This window comes from Eschrichtius robustus, chromosome 20 (genome assembly GCF_028021215.1).
Source record: "Eschrichtius robustus isolate mEscRob2 chromosome 20, mEscRob2.pri, whole genome shotgun sequence".
Taxonomy (NCBI): domain Eukaryota; kingdom Metazoa; phylum Chordata; class Mammalia; order Artiodactyla; family Eschrichtiidae; genus Eschrichtius; species Eschrichtius robustus.
The window spans coordinates 60,436,164-60,452,018 of record NC_090843.1 but is presented as its reverse complement, the minus strand read 5'-3'; the positions used below and the strand labels follow the sequence as shown (position 1 = coordinate 60,452,018).

Below are 15,855 nucleotides of genomic sequence, written 5' to 3'. Positions count from 1 at the left end.
TTATTTATTTGGTTGCACTGGGTCTTAGTTGCAGCTCTCGGGCTCCTTAGTTGCGGCTCACGGGCTCCTTAGTTGCAGCTTGCTGGATCTTTAGTTGTGTCATGCGAACTCTTAGTGGCGGCATGCATGTAGGATCTTAGTTCCCTGACCAGGGATCAAACCCCATCCTCCTGCATTGGGAGCGCAGAGTCCTACCCACTGGACCACCAGGGAAGTCCCTTCAGCATTTATCTTTATTTAGCTTTTCCTTTTCCCTACTTTCTCTGGTTCATGTTGCTTTTTTTTTTTTTTTGGCAATTTCTTATGATACATAGCAGCTTTTAAATAAAGTTTGTAAATTAAAATATTATAAAGTTTAGTCATGCGAGACGAATACGTTCTGGAGTCTGCTGTACAAAACGTGTTGCCTACCAGTTAGCGAGACTGCATTGCACACGGAAACATTTGGTAAGGTGGATCTCCTGTCATGTGTTCTTAACCACAATTTTAAAAACCATTCATTTTTTTAAATTAATAATTTATCATTTTAATTAATTACAATGTTACTTGGCCCTTCTAAGTCCTTAAATAACTATGCTTTGGCTATTATATCTGAAATTCAGAACTTTCAGTGGGAGTTTAAATATCCCACTATAGTGGTATTTTTTTTCAGGTCCTCTAAGCTAAGGCATTCGTCCCCCTGCCAGGTTTCCTCCCATCTCCTCAGGCACCTGCCCTCAAGGCCAGCACCTCAGATCTGTGAGTCAGGCTCTTCTCAGGGCCCCTGGAGTTGTGATTCTTGCTCCAGACTCTCCATCATTGGCTCCCCTGCTCTAATGCATCCTGCAGGTGAGAAATTCCCAGGCCATTTTCCTGTGGCCAGGCTCAAGGTACTTGCTGACCCCCTCCGGGTCCACCTGCCTGCAGCCCCAGTGGCCGTGGGCTCCGGAGGACAATAAGAAGGTGCCCTGCAGAAGGAAGAGGAAGACAAGGCCGTTCTCCCAGGGCCCTCCCGCCGCTGGGAAGACACGTTAGTGGACTTAATCTTCCAAGAGCACTCAACACAGCCGACCATTCATTTTCTTCTTGAAACACCTTCTTCCTCTGGATTCAAGACACAGCCAGCTCCTGGTTTCCTGCTACCTCTGCAGGTATTCTTTTTCTCTCTCCTAGTCCATGCAGCCGCGACATGTGGGAGAGCCTCGGGATCCGTCCCAGGTCCTCCCTTCTTACTGAGCTCTGTCTCAAGGAGTCTTGAGCCATCTCATCCCTACCACCAATTTGTCGCTGACTCACAGATTCCTGTCTCCAGCCCAGAGCGAGAGCCCCCAACCAGTGTACCAAACCCGTCGTGTCCCGAACTGAATTCATAACTTCTCAACCACACCTGGCCCTCTTCCTGTCCGTCCCATCTCCGGAGGCGCCCGGAGCATCCAGCTTTACAAAACGGAAACCTGGTCTTCGACAATGACCCCTTCCTTTCCCTCTTCCCCACACTGAGTCTGTCACCGTGTCCTGTCGATTTCAGTCCCTGGTTATCGCTCAAATCAATCCACTTCTTTCCATCGCCACTGTCACCAGCTTTACCTCTTCCCTGGTCTACGGCAACCACGCTTACTGCCTGCCACGTGCCCGTTGCTGGTCCCTCCAGTACTCTCTGGACACAGCAGCAAGAGTCCCCCTGAGAAAACGCGGGTCACACCACATTCTGCTCAACACTCTCCGCCGGCTTCCCAGTGCTCTCAGGAGAAAGTGTGAACACAGCGCTTTACTGCCTTTCCTCCTCTTGTCCCAGCCACGCCGGCAGGGCCACCTGCCACCTCACAGCTTTTGCAGACTCTCCTGCTCTGCCTAGAATGCCGTCACCTCCTCGTCACCCCTCCTCACCCAGCTCGCCTGCTCAGCCTTTAGGTCTCAGCGCAAACATCACTTCCTCAGGGAAGCCTGGGCCCACGTCTTCTTTGTCTCGTTCTCATAGGATGGGATCTCTTGTCCCACTGATCTCTTGTCATACTGATACATTAATTTACATGACTGATCAACACCTGCCCTCCCCAAGCCTCTTTCCTCTCTTCCCTGTCACCACCTGAAGCTCCCTGAAGGCAGGCACTGCATTTCTCTAGCTCACTTATAGCTGACTTTGCACCCAAAGATGTCTCAGCAGCTCAAGAGAGCTGAGCCCGGCCCCAGCGGAGCCCACGGTGGAGAGGCAATTAGACGTGGAGCCTGGGGGTTGAGGCACCCAAGCAGAGGCCGGGAGCGCGGCCCTGGGCCTGGCTGGAAGAGGAAGGGGGTCACGGACAGCCGAGCCCAGTGCAGCTTCACCCTGGAACCTGCAAACAGGCTTTGCAATTGACTGCTCCTGAGGCAGGCAAGGAAAATGGTGACAGAAGATTCTAGCACCAAACCCAGCAGATATCCTGGGGGCGATGCCTTTGGATTTATAGCTCTGATAAGTCTTACTATGTGCCCAGCACTTAATTCAGAGCTGAGTGCCAGCAGAAACAGATGGCAAAACTAAAGGGTGTGGAAAATAAAAACTAGAAGCACAGTAGACCATTTCCACTGTGTGATGAGACTTCACAGAATCATCGTGGAAGCATTTTGCTTCGGAAGGAGTTGTGGGAGCACAGCTTCCTCAGAAATAGAGAGGAAGCAAGAGATGAAAGCTATAAAGGGACACTGAATGGATCTGGGCAGAGTCGGAGGAAATCTGCGGAATCACTCTCAGCTTTCCCAATATCTGGGAGTGCCTGGGAGTTATAAAATGAATCTAGTCATACACAGTGCGTGTTGGATTACAAGGAGAAGGCAGAGCCGTTCCCTGAGAGGGATGCCCAGCCTAGCGAGGGAGATGGAAAACTCAACAAATTACCTCCATGCATGTGCCAGGTACTATAAAAGTAACCGTCCAATTAAGTAAGCATCTGCATCTTACTCATTAGGATGGCCGTGATCAAAAGAACAGAAAACAGCAAGGGTGGGTGAGGATGTGGAGAGATCAGAACCCTCGTGAACTGCTGGCGGGAATGGAAAATGGTGCAGTTTCTATCGAAAGCAGAACGGAGGTTCCTCAAAAAGTTAAAGAGTTACTATATGATCCAGCAATTTCACCTTTAGGTACATACTGAGAAGACTTGAAGGCAGGGGCTCATACAGATATCTGTACACTCATGTTCATAGCAGCATTATTCACAATAGCCAGAGGGTGAAAGCAAAACAAGTGTCCATCGACAATGGATGGATAAACCAAATGTGGTCCATACATACAATGGAATATTATTCAGTCTTAAAAAGGAAGGAAATTCTGACAGATGCTACAATACCGATGAAACTTGAAGACATTATACTAAATAAAATAAGGCGGTTACAAAGAGATAAACATAATATGATCCCACTGACATGAGGTCCCTAGAGTAATCAAATTCACAGAGACAGAAAGTAGAATGGTGGGTGCCGGGGGCTGGGGAGAGAGGAATGGGGAGTTATTGTTTCATGGGGACAGAGTTTCATTTGAAGACGATTAAGAGGTTCTGATAAGGGATGGAGGTGACAGTTGCACACAACAATGTGTGTGTACTAAATGCCACTGAGCTGTACGGTTAAAAATGGTTAAAATGATAAATACGTGTTGTGTATACTTCACTACAATTAAATAACTTTAAAAAATAATTTTTAATTAAATGGGATTAAGAATGGAACTAACTTGATTCTCCAAGGATGCTGGGGAAAGAGTTGGCATGTGGATTGGGAGCCGAAAAAGAGGGAGACGTGGTATTTGTATTTAGTGCGGACCCACCAACAGACAGGGTGCAGACACAGCTGTTACTTTCTGAGTGAACGTAGGCGAGTCTCTCAACTGCTCTCAACTCTGGAGCAGGAACAGGGCTGCTGGGAGGACAAGCTGATGCTGAATGTGGACGGATGCCATTGTACATGCAAGTGCAGCCCAAGTGCATATGGAAATACGATTCTCTGGTAAATAGGGGACAACGGCATCAACCTACTGAGACCGAAGGTGATGGGCAAGGGGGAGGGGTGATGCGGGACGCTCTTGAGGTCTGAGTAAGAGTGATGAATGGTTAGATTAGCCCTGTGGGGAATAAGATAGAAAGACCAGGGGAGAAAGCTAAAGGGTTTGCCAAGCAGCAGGAAGGGCTCCCTGAGCTGCATGTAGATGGAGTCTAGAGGCCCAGGCAGGACGCTCTGGGGAGCTCTCTCAACCCCCTCTGGTAGCCTAACAGGAAGAATGAAGATCTCTGAAAATTGTCAGATGCTCCGAAAATAAGAGTGAATGTTTTTCTGAAAATAGTGACCCTAGGCTCCAGCCCAGGAAAAAGGAGGAATACATGAAGATTCATTGGAGATCACCGATCAGCATCAATGTTTTTCCAAATTCCAGCACTGTACCTCTAGGGCTATATGAAATGATTCTGGCTGGCACACAGGTTCACGGCACAGTCACTTTAATTCTCATCCAGTCTTTCCTATGACTTCTGGGACTAAATCTCGCTCGAATGGGGACTGTAAATCTGTCCCCTCTGAAATCTGTGCATCACAGGCCTTCATTTGAGAAAGAGAACGGGCCTCAGGCTCAGCAGCTTCAATAGACAACTGTGTCTAGTTCGGGAGTTGATGAGTCTGGTCCACTGCTTAGTTTTGTAAATAAAGTTTTATTGGAACACAATGAAACTATGACCCCCTTGGCTACAATGGCAGAATTGAATCGTTGTAACAGAGACCTTATGGGCCACTAAGGCTAAAATGTTTCACATCTGGCCCATTACAGAAAAAGTTTGATGACCTCTGGGCTAGGTTAATTAGAAAGTTTGTTTTCAGTGTATATAGTCTTAAATACTTGCTGCCTGTTATAAGTAATATCAGTTTTCCACTGGTGGTAGCAATAATTAATTGAAGTTAAAATCCATTTAAAGAAAAAAATTAACAAAATATTATAATATTAGCAAATTAATATAGTAACCCATTAACAAATTAAAATGGTGTTCTATAACGAAGAATAGAAGCAGACTGCAGCTGTGGCAGAATCCTGGGGGCAGCACACAGATGAGGCTTGGTAAACACTGGGTTATGAGAGTAGGGACGGTGGAGAGATTTGCGAATGATAGAGATAAAGAGCAGCTGCAGTAGAGATGAGACTGGGGACTGGAAAGGCATTTCACGAGGCTAAGGCATCCATCAGGGGTGGAAATGTAGCCATCAAGGATGGAGGGGGGGCTCAGCACGGACCTAGTGGGGGGCGGTGGGACAGGGAGCTGCCATCAGGCGAAGCCAAGACTGATAAAGGGAAGAGGATGATGGTGCAGGAGAGTCGGTGGCAGGTCCCTCCCAACCTGGGGTTTTCCCTACAGAAGCATCGTGGCAGAAAGGATGTAACAAAAGACATCAGTGCCAACCACACGGTAACACTTGTCTATGTCCCAGAGTGCAGGTTCTAAGCACTTTACGCCTATGAACTCACTTATTCTTCACAGTAACCCTGTGAAATAAGGCATTATTTTACAATGAGGAAATCGAGGCACAGAGAGGGCAAGTGACTTTCCCAAGTTTGCACAGCTAATGAGTGGCACAGGCTCGTGTGGTTAGATCTGCTCAGCATCTGATCCCTGTCACTCAGGAGGTGACTGAGCCTTGGTCAGTCAAATAGTCAGGCCCGGAACCGTGACTCTGGGTCAGCTGAGCACCCGGCTGGCCTGTTCCTGTCTCGGTCTCAGCTTGCCTTTTAGGATCCAGGTCACGGAGAGGCCGTCATACTCATGACATCACAGGGAGATGACAGATCATGATGACTGTGCCAAGGCAGTGACGAGGTCCCAACTGCCAAGAGGGGGCAGCACCGTGTGGTGGCAGCAGGAGCACAGCCCTCCCGGAGCCACAGGGGTGGCTGCAGCCCCCAGGATTCTCAGAAGTGGAGGGGCAGAGGGGCCCTAAGAGACCAGCCCCGGGAGTCACTGGCCAGGGGTCCGGGCGTCCGGCTGTGCCCTACACACCACGTTCAGGGTTCAGAAAGCATAACAGATGCCTACTGTCTTACATTTCCCCATTTTGGTAATTTTTTTCCATCATATTTATCACTCTCTGAAATGATATCATTTATGTATTGTTTAATTATTCATTATTTGTCTCCTCCCTTAGAATGTTAACTCTGATGTCAGGTTCTGTAGTTGATGCTATTCCCTGCTGCCCGACATATAGTAGGTGCTCAGAAATACTGGTCTGATTTAAATCCCACATAGGCTCAGGCTTGTAAATGTGTTGAGGTCACTTGGGGTTACCCACTTTGGAGGATGATGAGCTCCTCAGTGATCAGGGGGAGGGGGGCAGCCAGAGCCCAGGCAGCAAGAAGGCCCTGCGTCCTCGGCTTCTCTCCCGGGGACCCAGGGACAACCAAGGGCATCTCGGTGCCCCAGGGGCTGAAGCACTCCTCCTGGTGCCTGGTGGCATGGTGGGCCACGTTTAATAGGGTGCTAACTTTGTCATGATGTTTCTGAAACCTTGGCTTGAGAGTCTGAATTTTCTATCTATACCACAGCTAAAGTCAAAGGATATCCCCAAATAAACAATCCTTTTAGCTATTGTTACAGGTTGAATTGTGTCACCCCAAATTCATATGTTGAAATCCTAACCCCTAGTACTTCAGATGAGAACCTCATTTGGAAACAGGGTCATTGCAGATGAAATTCTTTAAGATGAGGTCTTACTGGAGTAGAGAGGGTCCCTAATCCAATACAACTGGTGTCCTTATAAAAAGGGTAAATGTGGACACAGAGACATGCACACAAGGAGATGATACTTGAATATGAAGATGATGTATCTACAAGCTAAAGAATGACAAAGATGAGCAGGAAACCACCAGAAGCACAGAGAAGGGCCTGGAACAGATTCTCCCTCTGAAGGAACCCACCCTGCTGACGCCCAGATCTCCGACTTGTGGCCTCCAGAACTGGGAGGAATCAGTTTCCGTTGTTCACGCCAGCCAGTCTGGGGTTCTCTGTCACAGCAGCCCCAGGACCCTCAAGCCCCTGTTTCCAACCATGGAAAGGCCATGCAAGCTCCCTGGGGGAGGAAGAGGGTGGTGGCATCCTTGTTAAACTGAGCCTTTCAAGTGACTGTTTCTTGTATGACCTGCCCCTGATCTAGGCCAATCTCCATCCCCCACAAACCTAGTCACCCCCCCACTGCTCGGCCTCCCACTTTTCCGGCCCGTCCCACTCAGGGCCTGGGTCTCACCTGGCTTTCCATCACCCGTCCCATCTCCCCCAGCTGTGTGGACATCTAGACACCTCAACACACAGGAGATGGACGTCAGGGAACAGGAGCAGGAAGACGCATCGGGCGGGGGTGGAGGGCTCCTCATAGCCTGGCCAGGCTCCTGGGTGGCCCACGGTTAGACACTCGCAAGGAGGGCCGTGTAGTGTGGGAAGGAAAAGGCAGGCTGCAGGCGGAGAACAGGGTGGCCCATTTCCACAAGGAAGAGGAGCGATATTTGTGATTCTGGCGGATGAAGGCCAAGGGGAGGGTGCTGCCTAGCTCTGGATCCAGAAATGGTGAGTGCTTTCAGTCTCCTCCCCTTTGCTCGTGAATATGTCATGGTTTTTTCAGCTGGAAACTGTGTGTGTGTGTGTGTGTGTGTGTGTGTGTGTGTGTGTGTGTGTGTGTGTGAAAAATAGTAGAAATAAAAATTTGGAGGAGTTCCAGAACCTGAGGAACCCGTGTTCCCCTGGGATGCTGAGGGTCCGTGTTGAGTAAAGCTGACCTCAAGTGGGGTGGAGGGGAGACGACTTCACTCTTACTAGCTTCTTTTTTTTTTTCTTTTTTTCCACTATAGGTTATTACAAGATATTGAATACAGTTCCCTGTGCTATACAGTAGGACCTTGCTGTTTATTTTATATAAAGTAGTGTGCATCTGTTAACCCCAAGCTCCTAATTTATCCCCCTCGCACCAGCTTCTCTTTGACCCAGCATTTCAGGAGTATGATTACCAACCATCCCGGCTGGCTCAGGACTCAGAGACCTCCCGGCACCCAGAAATTTTCACACTAAAATTGCTGCTCACATTTACGTATGCAAGGTGCTGCAGAGGAGCCCAGGAACCTGTGCACAGCCAGGCCTGGACACACCAGCCTGGCCCTGCCCAGCCACACTAGGGTTTCTCCACCTGCCCTTGCAGAGGGCATTGCGGTCCTTCAACTGTTCTTCCCAAGAAACTCTCTCTAGTCAAAGCTGGGGGCGACAGATTGGAAGACTCATGGCTTCTCCTACCCGGGGAGGTGTTCTTGTGTAGGTACCTAATCCCTCCTGAGGACACACTGGGAAAATGATGCAAATACGGGGTGGCAGATTGGCTTTAGTGACTTCTCACTTTGAGATGCTCCGGACTGGCTAGCTCGTTTCAGTCAAGTCTTGTGTTCCAGATGCTCAAATCCGCAACTTATAAAATTCTCTCCCTCCCCGATGCTTTTTTTCTGAAAGTTTCTCTTCATCCTGCTTACTTTACATATAGGAAACGAAATTTGAACCCCTTATCCCTAAATTTGAACCCCTTCCCATCCACAGGAGAAGGCAAAAGAAAGAGTAGAAATTATTTTTCAGTTGTGTGGGGAAACAGAGGTCCAGAGAGGTCTGGTGCCCTGTTCAAGGCCCACGGTGGACGGGGGACGGAGGAGCGCTGCCTGCGCGGGCCCCGCAGAGACGGCTGAAGACCAGACCGCTGCCGCGCTGTCCTCAGTTGGTGTTCACTCAGCACACCCTGGGAGTGGCCCGGTGATAAGACCTGCTTCACACATAACCCCCCAGGATTGCGGGCAGTGTCCCCGCGACAGAAAGCAAACATGGAGTTAGTCAGTCTGGAAAACACACGCAGCCAGAGAACCAGGTAAACGTTTCTTGACTTTTGCCAGGAGTTGCCTTCTGGTCCATGCCCAGCCCACCCAGACAGGGGCACGAGTCCCCTCCCTCCCTGGCGTCCCTTCTCTGTCCTCTCAGTCTTTTTCATTGCTGTCCCTTCCCAGGGTCTGTGTTCATCCCAAAGGGCTGTGATGAGCTTTACTGTAGGAAGCTCGGGTCCTGGGGGCTTCAGAGCAGAGAATCTACAAGCCGCACCAACTTTTCCTGCTGCTGATGCACTTCTTACGGCACAATTTCAAAATCTATTTACATCAACAAACTCTCTTCCACAGCTTTTACATAAAACCTCCCATCCCCACCAGGAAGAGTAGGGCAGAAGCGGGTAGGGGAGGAAGCCCCGACCCTACCACACGTCTCAGGAGCCCGGGAGGACTTGCCCAGGACTTGAGAGGCAGAACGAGGGCAGGACAGCCCCTCCCCCAGACCCACAGGTCCCAAGTCCCCAAATCCATCCAAGGGCACCCTGACTCCTCTCCTGCCACGTCACTTGGTTGGCCTCAGTGATGAGGATGTCATTCCTGAGCCATGAAACAGTTAAGAAATACCCCGCCCCACTGGCTGCCATGCTCATAAAGGGAGGTCCCCGTGTACTTCCGTGTGGCTCCAGATGGGCGGCTCACTCATTTGCTCACACCCAGCGGGGAGCGAAGGCAGAGGCCAGCAGCACTGCCACCTTCCCATGCAAATCAGCCCCGGGAGTGCAGCTGGGCCCCTCCCGCTCCTGCCTCCCAGGCAATGCTCCTGGGGAGGCCTTGGGGAAGATGCCACCCTGGGCGCTGTGCTCTCTTCCTCGGCCTGGCCCTCGTGCTCGACGTTGTGGGCCTGGTCCTCTTGCTACTGGGCATCTTCGCCTCCCTCGACTTCTGGGACTTCTTGGTCTATACGGGGTCCCTGATCCTGGCTTTCAGCCTGCTCTTCTGGATCATCTGGTACTCCCTCAACATCGAGGTGCCTCTTGAGAAACTGGACTTGTAGTTTGGAGGCGGGCAGAGGAGCAAGGACTCAGGCTTCCTGGCAGGCGGAGGGGCAGGGGCATGCTGCGCTCCCACCCCAAATGCCCCGCCAGGGACCAGGTGAGTGCACAGGAGACCTGCCTGGAGGGGTGGCCAGGAGGCTGGGACGAGCAGGGGGAGGCTGGAACCCTCTGAGGCTACACAGGCAAGTGGCCCAAAGACTGTCCCCCAGCTGGGGATTCTGTCCACCTGGGCTCCAGCTGGCCAGGAGAACGTGGGGCAGGTACTTCTCCCCCGGGGGACCCTTTTCCTCATGGAAACTGGAAAGAGGGTCTCCACAGACCCCATGACTTCTGATCCACCACGAATGGTCCTGCCATGCAGAAGAGGAAGTTATCCCTTCAGCTTAAAACTTGGAGAAAGGAGCCTGTCTCGATCCTCTGTTGGGGAGAATCCTTGCTGGGGAGAAAAGCCTTTGGCCCTAGAAGAGGATGGAAAGTTCCCCAATGCTGCTTATGCCTTGCCCTGTGAGCTGCTTGCTGCGGTAGGAAACAGAGCAGAACCACCCAGCATGGCCCTTCTTACTTGCTTCCTCCCTGCACCTGCCCAGGTGGGACACAGGGGAGGGGGTCGGGACCTGTCTCCACGTCCCCGCTTAGTGCATCTGCCCCCCTCTCAGCAGTGTCCCCACCCCACGCCCCCAGCCAGCCAGCACCCCCCCAGCCAGCCCGGGACACTGGAAGTCAAGGGACCATGGCTGACCATTTCATCCCAGCTGGGCCAGAGCTCGGCTGACCATGTGTAACCAAGGAGGCAGGTAATTGTAAGATTTTTCACATGGGCATGGAAAGCAAAAGATAGAGCTAGTCTGGCCCCCACAAGCCTGAATTAGAGATGGCCAGCTCTCCCCAGGGGACTAAAGTCGGAGTCCTGGTTGGTTTGGTCATCATTCCCTCCTCCCAGGTGGGCAGGGACCTGCACTCAGGCACAGCCAAGCACTCCACTTTGAGTGCTGCGTGTGAGAGCAAAGGTCATTGCAGAGTTGGAAGGAGGAAATAATAATCGCGTCTCTTCTGGGGGATTCCACGCGACCCTTGGAAGTGAGAGACAGAGCAGCAGTTTGAAGAGGTTTCAGTAGGGGAGGCTAAACTGTCCCTGGCAGGTGAAAGGAAAGAGATGAGAAGTCAGAGCACCTGGGCCTTGCTCGGAGCAGCACCACTTGTTTGCTGGTGACATTGCACAGGAGGCATCATGCCCTGAGCTTCAGTCTTCCCGTCTGTAAAATGGGGATAATGTTACCAGCCCTTGTTGTTGCAATGGTCAAAAAGAGGTATGGCAGGAAGAGGCTCTTTGCACATAATGTGGTTCTTACACATGCCAAGTGTTGTTATAAACATACAGCAGAGGGGAGTAAACTGACCCAGAGTCCCAGCTGGGGGTACCTTGGTGTGCCTTAAATTGGTAGTGGTGGGGGTCAGCTTGAAACTTCAAAATGTGCATCATGAAACTTCAAAGCAAGAAGGGACCCCAAACTTGTTTGCTCATTCACGAGGATGCGTCAGGCACCGTGCAAGGCAGTGCGGGTGCTGGGAAGAGTAAGACACATGAGGTCTCTACCCTCGAGGAGTTCCCGTCAGGCGAGAGACAGACATTAACCAGACAGTCTGACTAACAAGGTACGATAACAGTCAGGTGAGGACTAGGAAGAAAAGGAACACCGCTCCTTGGGAACGTTCAGTAGAGAGGCTGACCCAGAAGGTGGAGTCTTACAGAGAGAGGCAATAGCTTGAGCAAACTTCCTGGGGTAGCAGGAAATAGAAGACAGCAGGGTGACTGAAGGGCAGAGGGCAAGTGCAGGACAGGGTTAGGGCCCTGCAGTGTGGGGAGGCCAGACCAGGCAGGGCCTAAAAAACCCTCTCAATGATTTTAGCCATTACTTTAAGAACAATAAGAAGTCAGTAAAGAGATGTAAGCAGGGGTGGGGACTTGACATAATTCGATCTCTGTTTCCAAAAGACCACCTTGGCCGCGGCACGGGTGACAAGGATGACAACGATGGCGACGGGCAGTTCACGCCCACTTGGGGGTCTCAGTCACTTGCCTAAACAAGCGGGGTCTCCAGTACAGTCTCCTCATCCCGCACATCCTCCCCTCATTGACTGGAAGGTAGTTCAATAACCCAGTAGTGAAGACCATGGGTCAAGGACCCAGACTGCCTGGTTTGAATACAGTTTTGTTGCTTACTAGCTATGTGGCCTGGGGCAAGTTATGGGCTAGTTATGGGCCTAGCTATGACTCCATGCCCTAGTTTCCTAATCTGTAAAATGGAGATGGTACTAATACTAGCCTCTGTTTCAGAGCTGATGCTAATAACAGCCCTGACCTCATAAGGGTGTCGCAGAGATTAATTTAACGTGCGTATAGCACCGTGTGAGTGACGACTGATAAAACAAGGGGCACTCTGATAAACCTCTGTCACGACGCAGGTAGCTGGTCCATTACAGGCGGGGTGGGACCTTCCTCTAGGACAGACATCCCTGAAGCATTTCGACCAATTCTTCAAGCAGCATATGGCATTAAGACTCCTCAGTGGGTGTAAGAATGAGGGCTGCCCCAGAACACCAGACTTCTGTCCAGGCTCAAAGAGACGTCAAAAGCTGTGGGTCCGTTGTAGCCTCCACTGAATATAATCACGCAAATATCTCCTTCACCTTTTCAGTCCCCAAACTCCAAGTTCTACAGGACCCTAGAGCCAGCTGGCCCTTTTCATCCAGCTTCATCTGGACCCTGCATCCCCGACAATGTCTGGGGCTGGCCCAGAGTGATGGGTTTCAGTGGACCGGGACCCGCTGTGCAGGGGCTGCTCACTTACAGGAGCTGCTCACCACCTCCTGGATGACCTCAGGCAAGTCATTTGACGTCCCTTTAGAGTAGGAGGTTTGGTCCCCAGGAGAGGTTTCATACTGTTCTCTGCAGAGGCCGCTGGGGGCTGGGGCTGGGGAGGGAGTGAGCAGGCAGGATGCCGGCAGCCCCGCCACACCCCCGACCTAGAGCCCTGTATGAAAGTTCACACTGAACTTTCACGTAAGGCTTCATGTGAACACAAGTTCCGACACTGAAAGATATTTCTGAAAGGCCTAGACTCAACCCCCTTACTTTGTACGACCTTTGGCCTGGGCATCATCTCCAACCATATTCATGATTTACAGGCAGTTTGTAACTGGCTCTGCCGGTTCCCTAATTCTCAGAGTGGAGCAAAGGGAAGAACACGGGTTCCGTGAATTCACAGCCCAGCACGTCCCCCAGTCTCAGCAGGATGGTTGCTAGGACCCCCACCCCCACCCCACCCAGAGAGAAGCAGGCCACATCCCAGGCAGGAGTCACGACAGGGCAGGGCCACCTGGTCACTAAACCTCCAAGTCCCCCCAGGAGTTTCAGGACTACTGGCTTGTTTTTATCGCTCAACTGTGTACCCAGCGATTTTATCACTTGGTCACTGTATTTCCCGAAGCTTTGTTTGCTCCACGCTCTACTGGCTGGGCATTTCTTGTAGATAAAGTCCCTGCAAAGGCAGGGGAGGGCGTTTGTCCTTTAACAAGAGGGTGTGAGACTACACTCCCCCCACAAACACACACACACACACACACACACACACACCACACATACATCCACAGCCCCGCCCTCCATACACATCCCCCCACGTACATGCACCCAGATTCCCTCCATAAGCACGCCCACCGACACACACACACCCTACACGCACACCCACCCAACATGCACACAGTCTATCACAGACACACTCACACACCCACACACGCCCACACTCCTCCCCTACACCTTCTACACACATCAACACCCTACACATGCGTCCCTCCCCCACTGCACACACGGTCACACGCACACCCTCACATGGCCTCACACTCACATGGCCTCCACACCCCATCCGCCCTGTTCACACACAAACACGCCCTCACACCTGCCACGCGTGTACCAGAAACACCCCACAGAAACAAACACTCCCGCTCCCCAGCAACCGAAGCCAAACGGCATGGGAGGCTCACGGCCTCGAGTCCTGGAAAGTTAACTTTTTCCAACACGCAGACTCTCCTCTCTGCCGCGGAGGGCCCAGTGGGGCTGCCGGTCGGCTCAGAGCAGAGCCAGACGGAAAGGCCTGCACCCCCCGCTCGGAACGAGCTGGGGCTGCGTGGAGGGCCAGACATTCCTCTAATCCCTGGAGGAATTTTTAACCTAGAGGGAGAGGTAAGGCAAGTACATAGGGCCTCACAAAGAGTACACGGAAGGAGCGCAGTCTCACATGGGGCTCTGAAAGCCCAGATGAGGAAGAAGCCCCCCTGGCTGGGCAGGAAAGGGGGTGGTGCGTGGCTTCAGACGTCTGGGTCCTGAGCAACAAGTAAGAACGTGACAGGCAGAGCTGGCGCTCGGGCAGAGCCAGAGGGAAGGACCGCAGAAAGGGAAGAGTGAAAGGGTGGCCCAGAAGGGGTGAGCAGACACAGGGGACCGGGGTTGGGGGTGCTCATTGCTGAACTTGGAGGATGCTGATAGCCAGATGAGGATTCTGAAACGTGGAAAGCAAGGAGGAATTTTTGATGACTTCACGGCCTGGAGAGCAACACGGCTGGGCTCCACTTGAAGAAGAGTAACTTGGTGTCACGTGCAGCAGGGGTAGAGGAGGAGAGGCACAGGGACGGGGGACCATTGGAAAGCAGGGGTAGTAATAAGAGAAAATGATGGCCACAGGGAGGAGGGGAGGGGGACAGAGAGAGAGAGCATGGTGGACAACAGACGGACGTCCTGGTGTCCCTCGGCGGGGTAGCGGTGTCAAAGGCTTCAGGAAGCACTGCCACCGTGGAACAAGGAGGTCAGGGGAAGGCAGGGGTTTGCTCAAAATGAGGTGTTTTCCTTTGCACGTGCAGAGCTGGGGGTGCAGATGGTATCGATGGGCAGAACTACCCAACTGGAGTTGAATGTGCAGACTTTCAACTCAGAAGGGGGATCAGGCGTGGAGATGGAGTTAGGGGCTGGAGACAGGACTGCGGACGAGATTGTAAAGGGTGGGAAGGAGGAGGGAAGGAAGGCAGGTCGGGAGCCCAAAGAGGATTTGGGCAGGTAGCAAAGAAAGCAAAGGAGGACACGAGACCAACGGTGAGGGGAACTGACCTTCAAACGCTGCTGAGTCGTAAAGCAGGGTGTAGCCTGAGGAAGGATGATGGGACTTGGCAATGAGCCTTTATCAGTGAGGCTGGGGACAAAAACGAGACTGGTGCGCCTCGTGGAGTGGCTGCCGAGATGTATAAAGGGGCGAGCCCATATCAGTCTAAAAAGTCTTTGGCCATGAAATGGAGGGGGTAGGCCAGTAGCCTGACGGCATAGCTGGTCTGAAGTATGGTTTCTTCAGAGGAAGGGGATGCAGAAGATGGAGCAGGATGGCAAGTGGGGGGAAGGAAGCCAGCAGAGAGGAAACGAGGACGCTGAAGTTACAAATGGAGAAGGATGTCTGGCTGTGCCTGGGGTGCAGGTGGGTGGTGAGGTCCAGAGGCCAGGGAGAGATTTGCTTGGCCTGCACGGAAGGATGGGGGAAGACAAACGGAGGTTTGGTGACTGCCTCGGTATTTATTAGGCCACTTATTTTCATGACCTCATTCAATCCTTACAGCTCTGTGGGTTAGGGGTTCAGATCCCCATTTTACAGGTGAGGAAACTGAGTCTCAAGGTAGTTTCAGGACTAGCCCACTGTACCTGTGCTGTCAAGGGCCAGCATTAGAATGCACAACCGAGTCCAGCGGACTCCAAGAACTACGCTTGTTTTGACAGATTCGAATCTCGGACTGATCCATCTCGTCTTCATTTATTCAGCCCACGTCCCATCTGGTGGAGAAGCAGCAAAGCAAGCTGATGCCCTGTTTCTGCAACACATCCTGTAACAGAACCCGGGAGGAACCAGAGGCTGTGAGGTGGAAGCTTTCAAAGCATCCGCT

The 15,855-nt window shown here is 51.8% G+C and overlaps 1 protein-coding gene across 1 annotated transcript; it reads left to right on the top strand.

Annotated features, from left to right (window-relative positions):
• The first annotated feature begins 9,641 nt into the window (after positions 1–9,641).
• On the top strand, positions 9,642–9,881 carry TMEM238L (transmembrane protein 238 like). Its single transcript, XM_068531164.1, has one exon. The coding sequence runs from the start codon at positions 9,642–9,644 to the stop codon at positions 9,879–9,881; it is 240 nt and encodes a 79-aa protein (XP_068387265.1).
• Positions 9,882–15,855: the final 5,974 nt, after the last annotated feature.

Coding starts and splice junctions, on each gene's coding strand:
- TMEM238L (XM_068531164.1), top strand. CDS start 9,642: ATGCTCCTGGGGAGGCCTTGGGGAAGATGCCACCCTGGGCGCTGTGCT.